Source organism: Solanum verrucosum, unplaced genomic scaffold (assembly GCF_900185275.1).
Source record: "Solanum verrucosum unplaced genomic scaffold, falcon-dt-bn FXZP01000238.1, whole genome shotgun sequence".
NCBI classification, from domain to species: domain Eukaryota; kingdom Viridiplantae; phylum Streptophyta; class Magnoliopsida; order Solanales; family Solanaceae; genus Solanum; species Solanum verrucosum.
In genome coordinates, this window is record NW_026020630.1 from 4,594,735 (window position 1) to 4,604,758 (window position 10,024).

The following is a 10,024-nucleotide window of genomic DNA, read 5'->3' on the forward strand; positions in this document are numbered from 1 at the left end:
TTTGTCAAAACCTTGACCAAAAAGACTATCATTTCCCATTCTTGGATTGTCATGAAAAAAATGGATCAATTAAATTAGATGCAATATATATATATATTTGTTAGTTTCAAGGTGTAAAATTTAGTATTGCCTCTATTGTCATGACCCATAGAAAGACATACTATTTCCGTCCACTTTTAATTGTCATAGTTTTTTTTTAAGAGTTAAACTATAAAATATTTGACTAACATTTTATGATATATTTTTTTAATCACATTGATATGCAAAAAATTTGCAATTTATAGTATTTTTCGTATAGTTTTTGAATAACTAGATTTTTTATTTAAAATATCAAATTAATATAATCTAATTTAACTTTTAAAATTAATCAAATTGACTTTCACAAAACGTAACATGACAAATATAAATGGACGAAGGGAGTAGGTAACAACTAACCATACACGATCTTTTTGACTCAACACAATATGACAACATTATATTCTGGACTCCTTTGATGCAAACTTAAAGATTTTCTTTTCCAATAAACATATCCTGACTTTTAACTTAAACAACATATTCTAACAAAAATTCTATCCAAACACACGCAATAAAATTGTAGACAGTCAAATAAATCCAATTAATGAAAACTTAGATATAATTATTGTATCAAAATCAAAGCACGATTGAATTATTATATCAAAAATAATTTAAAATTATTATTATCATAATATAAAAAATTTCGATCTTAAAATCATGGCACCATCGAATTATTATATCAAAATAGAAATTTTTGATATTGCGATTTTAGTTTACAAAATAGAAAATTGGAAAAGGTGAATGGTGGACCAAATAAATGCATTATTTTTATTCTATGAATCTTATTCTATTCTTTTCCTATGGTTATCGTCATAATAACAACGACACCAACCGTTAGACAAAAATAACTACGTGTTGGGTTTAACTTATAGTATAAGGAATTAATATGATCTCTTTTTTTCTTTTTCAGACCGACAAAATTATTCTTTATTTTAATTTGTTTATCTGATTTTAATTTGGTATGGAATTTAAGAAGATTAAGATTTTTCAATTTTGTGGTCTTAAATTAAAGATACATAGAATGTATCAGATGTCTTCTAATATTGTGGTTTTAAACATGTTATATGAAAAGTTAGAATCAAAGAACTATCAAAAAAATAAAGAAATATTTTTCTTTGAAACTAACTGGAAAAGAAAAGTAAGACCAATAAATTGAAATCGAGGAAGTATATACTATTAAGTATTAGTGAGTGGAATTTAAACTCGTTAGGTTTCATATCAACAGCTCAATTTAACCCCCACCAAAAAAAAATTTCTTCTTTTTTTGCTTTGTTAGGCCATTTTCCTTTGGAATTTTAGTTACCATATTCCTTTGCTTTTTTGTTCTTAAAGAGTATTTTGTTATTAAGAGCATTTATTAATTGGAGTACTTCAAGCAATCAAGGATTAAAAAAAAGCAGTTTGATGCACTAACACTTTTGTTATGTGCTGGGTTCAGAGAAGAGTCGGACCACGAGGATCTATTATAGTAGAGTTCTTTTACATTTCTGCAAGAGGTTGTTTCCGCGGATTAAGCTTCAAAATGTAATTGAAGTTAAATGGTTAGATTCAACTAATTCCTAATTATGGTCCTTAATTATGTCCATTTATGTAATTAGATTAGTGCTAATAAATACATAGTGAACACTTAGGGATAGTTTCATTAGCTAGCTTTTGGATAATTAAGGGTAGTATATATCCTTCAATGAGTGTTTAAGCTAATTTATGCAAAATATTCCTATTTATTTAGATATTGTTCCTTTTTTTTTTTTTTTAAATTGCAAATATAGCCTTTGTAAAAGTACTCTTCCAGACAACATTAAACTTATGTCTAATATTTGCTCGTATTAACGTTTGCAATTAGTATTTATAATATTTCAGATCATGATTTCACATTTTTTTCATAAGATTTTTCAATTTACTTAAAAAGAAAACATTTATACTGTAATCTAAATTGTTCATAAGTTGCACGAGAAATAAAAAGAGGGTCATCTAAATATGAAATATCTATCAATAACATATTAAATTTCAATAATATTAGGTAGTTAACATCTAAGTTGATCAGACTCTTCAAAATTGTTTCCTCATCTGTGTCAGATCCTCCAAAAATATACAATTTATGAAATATCTGACACGCACCTCGATAACATTTTTTAAGAATCCGAGCAACATAGGTTACCAGAATATGGAAGGTTAGAGTAGTAACATCAACTTTAGGTATATATATTGTGTGGTGAAAGTTGAGATGTCGTTACATTTTGTTGATGTGTCCTTTCACTTTTAATTTTTTCGAATAAATAATATACTTCTTCTTTATTGTTACTTACTCTTCTTCTTCATTACTCAAAAAAGACTTTTATTACATTGTATATAGACACACATTGAAACTGAAACAACATAGAAAAATAAAAAATTGTGTGTGAAAAAAGTGTTTCAATTTCATTAACAATGGCTTCGAAATTGTTAATGATCAGTGTCTTCGTTTTCGATGTAATTGCTTTTGCTTTGGCTATTGCTGCTGAACAGAGACGGAGCACTGTATGTATCTATTAATTTTTTTGCTATGTTATGTTCATTTTTATATCATCCATATTTTTGTCTGTTTTAGATCAGAGGCAGAGTCAGAATTTGAAATTTATCAGTTCGATAGAACCTGTAACTTGATCTCTGGCTCCGCTCCTTGTTTTGATCCATTAAGATCAGATATCATAAAATTACTTGTGGTTTTTTGTCTTTGATCTGTTCAATTCTTGAAAAATTGATCTTTATATGTCGTGATGTAGAATCAGAATTTGAAATTTATGAGTTTGGAACTAGTGATTAAAAATTCATAGCTTATTTTAGTTACTGAATTCACAATTACATATTTGATAAAAAATTTAATATATGATCAAACCAAAATTTTATTAACTTGGTCTAGAGGTGGGCATAAATACCAAAAAATCGAACCGAATCGAACTATTTTGGTTCTTCGGTATTTTGGTTCGGTGTCGATTCTTTTTTTTCGGAACTTTGGAGTTCGGTGTAAAGGTCCTGAAACTACGATGCACCGAAGAACCGAAGTTTTATTAAATAAATTTAAAAATATTTTAAATTATATTATTTAATAATACTTATATATTTTGACTCAAAATATTTACCTGACCCATTTCAATTTTTAACTTTACCTGGACCATTTCAATTTTTAAATTTTGGAGCCTAAACAAAACAGTAAAGGGAATACTTTATCATTTACACTTCAAAACAGTATAGGGCACCCAGCCTAAACAAAACTATTTTGATGTTATTACTTTTTATTGTTAGACTGTTAGTTGTTACTTTGAAGTTTGAAGTGTGAAGTGAACAACAATTGTTACTTTATCATATTCCCTCTTTATTTTTATTCACACCGAAAAATCAATTTAAAAACATTGAACTAATCCGAATCGAAGTAGAAAAAACCGAACCGAATCGAACTAGTTTGGTTTGAAATATGGTGCACACTTTTCTAAAACCGAATACCACAGAACCGAACCGAAATTTGATTAAACCGAACCGAAGAACCGAACGCCCACTCCTAACTTGGTCCAAGACGTAGACAGTACTATAGCTCCGTCCCTGTTTATAACTACAAAAATATCTATTACATTATGCCTATTCTTAGCATTTATTTGAATAAACCAGCCTCAATCATATTGTTATTTCGAAAGTTATATTTCACACACTTTTCGTTTTTTATTCAAATTCTACTAGTATATGTACTTCATTTTGATCTAACAACTCGTCGTTTCATTGATTGATAGGCCACAATTCAAACAGATAATGAACAAGTGTATACTTATTGTGTCTATGACTCCGATATTTCAACTGGATTTGGCGTTGGCGCCTTCTTATTTCTCATGGCCGGACAAATCCTTATAATGGTGGCGAGTCGTTGCTTCTGTTTTGGAAAGCCTTTGAGCCCCGGTGGTTCAAGGGGTTGTGCTGTTCTGTTATTCATCATGTGTTGGTATATGATTCAACACAATATATTTTTTCAGACTCGATATAATGTGATAATAATTAAGTTATTAACCTATGTTTCAGGGTTACATTTTTCATCGCGGAGGTGTGTTTGTTGGCTGGTTCAGTTAGGAACGCGTACCATACAAAGTATAGATCATCGCTCTTGTTTAATGATCGACCTGTATCTTGTGAGACTGTGAGAAAAGGCGTTTTTGCTGCTGGAGCCGCGTTTATTTTCTTCACTAGCATAATCAATAAGTTTTACTTTATCAGTTACTCCAACGCTAAGGGTGGAGCCGGACCATATGGTGGAGAAGCTGGTGTGGGAATGGCAGCCTACAAATGAGTGTGATCAATCATGAAGTTTTATATGTATACAATTTTTTCCAGTTTTTAGTTGTACTTGACTTCATATTTTGGTACTCTTGGATTTTTTATTTTTTTTTTGAGAATGTTTAGGTGTTCAAAAGGTGTTTGATCCTTTTTTTTTTTTTTTTTTTGGTATTGGTGTTTATAAGATAGTATTTTTGAAGACATAAAACCATTAATAAGTATCTAATTGTGATGTCATTTTGATAAAGAGAGTCCTTCGCGCAAATTGGTTTTGTGAAAAAGTTAAAGTTGATTTTTTGGAATATGATAGGTTGTTCTAGTAATGTTTCTAGAATAGTATCTAGAATAATTATCTTATAGAAATATCTAGATATTTAGAAGATAAAGTTCACTAGATTTTTCTTGTAGATGTTCTTGAGGAATTAGATATTTGTAGAGAATCATGGTATTGTACATTTGTAGCCAACCAAAACTAAAGACAATTCAAGAGTCTTCACCATAAACAAGTTCTCCTTTCTAGCTTCCTCTTCTTTGATTGAATCTTCCAGTCTTAGTTAACGATCTTGGGCTAGCAGAAGCTGGTTCCTGGATTATACTTTTCTTCTGCTATTCTATACAGTTTTGCATAGGCAAATTTAAGCAAGAAGGAGAGTAGTAACATCTTATTATCCCATGAAGTAGTAGTAGGCCTCCTACTCTGTCTCTATAAAAAAACTACAAGGATCGGAAATCCTTTTTTTAGAGAGTCGATGCACTCAGACAGACTCTAATAGCAGTTGTAACATACTTCACATCATCAAATATGGAAAGAGTACCTTTATTTTATTTGAAAGAATCGCTACCATAGAATTTATGACAAGATTTGATGGATCAAATCATTCTAAAAAAGTGAGACTCCATCCAAATCTTACTCCTTGGGTGAGACATTCTGTTCTATGAACACCCCTAAGTCTACAGAATGATTCACTTTCAAGAAATTAGATATTCTTTTTGAAAAAGTAAATAAATAATATAAAATAAATAAATTAAAATAGAAAGCGTGATTAATTCCTGACCAATGGTGTTGCTTGTAGTAATGTAGACGTTATTCGAATGGATTTTGTCAATATGTAAATTCACATTAATCTATATAATAATTTATAATGTAAATTGACAATTGACACAGTACTCACTTGAAGGGTTAAAACTCTGGCGTCATTTGGAAAGAAAAACTGCATTACTATTCTGCACGCTTCGATACATTTGTTTAGCTACAAAATTTATCTATCGTCAATTACATATATATAATCTTGAAAAGCACTATAGATACGTGGGATGGGATCAGGAGCAGGGGTGGAGCGTGGAGGGCGTTGGGGGTGCGATCGTACAGAAGATATAATGAGCTTAAAATGTCGCGTGTAACACTTATTTATTTTGGGAAAATGCATAAGTACCCCCAGCCTATGCCCAAAATCCCTGAGACACACCTAACCTTTACTAAGGTCCTATTATCCTCCGAACTTATTTTATATATAATTTTCTACCCCTTTTCGGTCTACGTGGCACTATCTTGTGGGCCCAAAGCGTGTTGACAATTTTCCAAGGATAGTGCCACGTAGGCCGAAAAGGGGTATAAAATTAATTAAAAAATAAGTTCGGGGGTAATAGGACCTTACTAAAGGTTAGGTGTGTTTCAGAGATTTTGGGCAGGGGTACTTATGCATTTTCCTATTTATTTTTTTATTCTTAAGAAATTTGATTTCTTAATTATAAAAAAAATATAATTTTTAAATTTCGATCAACTAACCATGATTTTTTAAAATAAAAAACATGTTTCGTCCCTACTAAACACACTCTTCTTGGTGGAGAAACCCAATCAAGAAGCAACAAAGCTATAAAAAGCACGCTTGTTCTTGTATGACTTCACCATTTTAGTGCTTTTGACTTTTGACTTCTTACTAATATATATATATATAGTATAAAATAGGGAAAAAGGATACATATATCCCAAACTATCGTAAATGGTATGCAGATACTCTTTGTCATACTTTTGGGACATTGGTGCTCCTGCCGTCCAAAAACTAGAGCATATATACCCTTTATACTAACGAACATACACATGTTATAATCTTATCCACTGACCCGACATTTATTAAATATCGGATCGATAGATAAGATTGCGCCACGTGTCCTTATTTAGTCTTCCGTTAGAGTGAAGGACAAATATGCTCTAGTTTTTGGAAGACAGTGGCACCAATGTTCCAAAAGTATGACGGAGAGTATTTGCACACCATTTACGATAATTTGGAGGTATATTTGTCCTTTTTTCCCTATAAAATAGTACTCCTTATGCCCTAATTTATGTAACTTACTTTCCTTTTTAGTCAGTCCAAAAAGAATGACACACTTTCATATTAAGTAATAATTTAACTATGAAATGTCTATTTTACCCTTAATGAAATGATTTACAGCTACACAAATTTCTATCATTCATTTTGGACCACAAGTTTTAAAAGTCTTCCTTTCTTTCTTAAACTCCCTATTGAGTCAAACTACCACACATAAAATGGGACGGAGGGAGTATATATTATCTAAGCATTTCTTTTTGCTTATATTTTATAAATTCGTAAGGCGAAGTGTTTAGGGCCGTAAATATCCTTTTTTATTTTTATTCTTGAAATAAAACTTCTAGATTAATGTATTTGACCTTTGAAATAAAAAATAATAATTCATTACTAATCACAAAAGCAAGTAGTGAGGTAAAACAAATCTATCTCTTAACCTACAAGCAATACTGTGTTGGCTTCTACTAAATTGCAAGAGTCATGCCTTTCTAGGTTAATGAAAACATGCAATCACAAATGACTTTTTTCTCTGTCTTTTTGGTGTACATATGTGAAAAGAATATATTGTTTAATTTACTATTCTCTTTCAATTTATTTATCTTACTTTTCTGTCGTTACTAATTTAACAACTCTTTAATTTTAACATCTCATATGATATGTTTAAAGGACACGATTAAAAAATATTTGCATTATACGTATCTTTACTTTATTAATAATATAAGATTCGATTTTTTTATTTTACTTTCTTAAACTTCATGCCAAGTAGCGGAGGAAGTAGTTGATAAAGAAGGCTTCAATAAAATGTCAACATCCATGTTTTCTTCATTTCTTGTCATCTTTACCAAATAAAACCTAAGCTCACTCGTCATCATATTTCTATCATATTTTGCTTCAGTGCCCTTTTCTTCCCCCCTCATGTTGATGTTTTTTCAAATTTTCATTCATACATACTTCAAGAAAATCACCTCGTACGAGCACACGAAAAATGGAAAATATCGAATCGATTGATAATGTTCAATCCATTATGTCAATGTATAGACCTTTGAAAAAGCTCAAAATTAGCCCATCATCACAACATAATAACCTTAGATCAAGTGGAGACGGGATGGAGCCTGTAGCTCAGAGGATTAGAGCACGTGGCTACGAACCACAGTTTCGTTTTCCTTTTGCTCTAGATGATCCTCCATCAAGTAATTGTCACATTAATTGGCAATCACTTGCTCAAAATCAAACTATGATTTCTTTTGCACCTCAAAGTTGCTTTAATCAGTGTCGAATCACTAACAGTGGGACGAGGACGACTACGATGATGAATGTTTATGGCACTGTCTCCTCCCCTGCACCTAAACGGTACAGGGGAGTGAGACAACGCCACTGGGGGAAATGGGTAGCAGAGATTCGCCTTCCTCGTGAAAGAACTAGACTTTGGTTAGGCACGTTTGAAAGTGCTGAAGAAGCTGCTTTTGCTTATGATGTCGAGGCCTTTAGGCTCAGAGGAACTGATGCGCGTCTTAATTTCCCACATCTGTTCCTCGGAGTCCTGGCCCCGTCTGATAAGAACATAGACATGACTAACTCAGCATCGTCAAGTACTACTTCATTCGCGAAAAATCCTTCTCAAATCCAACACAATAAACGGTGCATCAGGCAATGTCGGAACAAAAACAGGGTACCTTCAGCCATGGAACAGAGTACCTCTGTTTTAGACAGAGAAATAAGTATGCAGGCTAAGGGAGCGTACAATAAACCCTTGTGGTATGACCCTTCCCAGGAATCTGTGCATAACGAGAGTTTAGTGCACGAGACTTTCCAAATAAAGATGTTAGATGGGAGCGATTTTTATGAATCGACACCAAAATATACTTGTAGTATACAACAAGAAAATAGTGATATAGGGAAAAATGTACTTCAATCTAGTCCATTTGGGAATTACAGTATTTGCACTGATGATAATTTGCAGCAACAGCAGCAGCAGTGTGATTTCACTATTACTGATCCAGGCTTCGGGGACGATGTTTTCGACTTTTCCTCCAATCCCCTGGAATAGATGGTTACTTCCACGCACCATGGGCGGAGCTACGGGGGTTCCTGGGTCGGCTGAATACTCTTTGTCGGAAAATTACACTGTATAAATCAAATCTTACTTTATATTGATATATAATAGCATTTTGGGGACGATCTTTTCAACTATTCCTCTATAGCCGTGGAATAGGTAGTAACTTCCAGAGGCGGATTCAGGGCGAGTTCTGAGTTGAAGTGAACCTATTGATTTCAACTTACAACTTTACAGTCGAATTTAGAATTTAAACTGAATTAATTGTACTTTTTAATTATGGATATAGAATATCTTTTTATTTTTGTTTTTTTGACTTCTACATATATGTCATGTGACAAAAATATTGGGTTTGATTGAACCCATAGTTGAACGACTGCATCTGCCTCTACGTATGATAAGATCACACTTATTTTAAATTCACCTATTCTAAGTTTAAATTCATCTCTAGTGATGGTTGCCGCTCTCATATGGACTATGAAATTTGTCAAATGAGCATGAAATAAACATTAAAGATCCCAAATATGACATCAGAAAATAAGTAAGAAATCCACTTATTAACATCAAAAAATAAATAAGAAATTCACTTATTTTTTAAGAATATATCTTCCAAAAAAATTATTTTACCCCTAAATTCCTTTTCTCCACTTCTCAAACCATGGAACCAAAGTCCCCATATTTTATATTCAAGTATATAACTTGAGTTTTTGTAAATTGTAGGCCACTACAGTTTTATTTTTGTTTAGTTTCATGGTTTTTTAGGAGACTTCTTAATTTTTAGATATAAGAAGCCCATTTAAAACTGTCATCTTTTTTCTATTCATTTTACAAGTGGTCAGATGATCTTAATTTGAATAAACCCAAAAAATGTTATGCTCTCTTCATTTCTCTTTAACTTTTTTAAAAAACATTATTATTATTATTTTGGCTCAATTTCTTCCAATAAAATAAGATTAAAATAGACACATAACACATCCACATAAAAATTTAAATTTATGCAAGAGTTCTTCATGTATTTGCATTAAATATTCAAGTATATTACTATCAAATACCATGAGTACACGTTTCAATATTATTTCATCATAAAATCTAGTAGTGAACAAACCTTAAAAAAAACTAACCAATTAATGTTTCCATACTTTTCTTCTATTTTTTCATCAAATCTCAATATCCAATTATATCCACTAGGAAATTTTTTTAGTTTTTTTAGTTTTGCTATTTTTAGTAAATTTCGTTGTCTTCAACACACTATAAAAGGTGACATCTAACATATCAC

The 10,024-nt window shown here is 31.4% G+C and overlaps 3 protein-coding genes across 3 annotated transcripts in view; 2 read left to right on the forward strand and 1 right to left on the reverse strand.

Moving 5' to 3' along the window:
• The window catches only part of LOC125811818 (NAC domain-containing protein JA2), a 70,551-nt gene that overhangs the window by 18,783 nt on the left and 41,744 nt on the right, over nt 1-10,024 (reverse strand). The window lies entirely within an intron of this gene.
• On the forward strand, nt 2,412-4,465 carry LOC125811823 (uncharacterized). The gene is made up of 3 exons (XM_049491376.1): nt 2,412-2,592; nt 3,837-4,042; nt 4,120-4,465. Exons 1-3 carry the CDS (start codon nt 2,503-2,505, stop codon nt 4,382-4,384), a joined length of 561 nt encoding a protein of 186 aa, XP_049347333.1. The 5' UTR covers nt 2,412-2,502; the 3' UTR covers nt 4,385-4,465.
• LOC125811817 (ethylene-responsive transcription factor ESR2-like) lies at nt 7,681-8,742 on the forward strand. The gene has a single exon (XM_049491366.1). It carries the CDS (start codon nt 7,681-7,683, stop codon nt 8,740-8,742), a length of 1,062 nt encoding a protein of 353 aa, XP_049347323.1.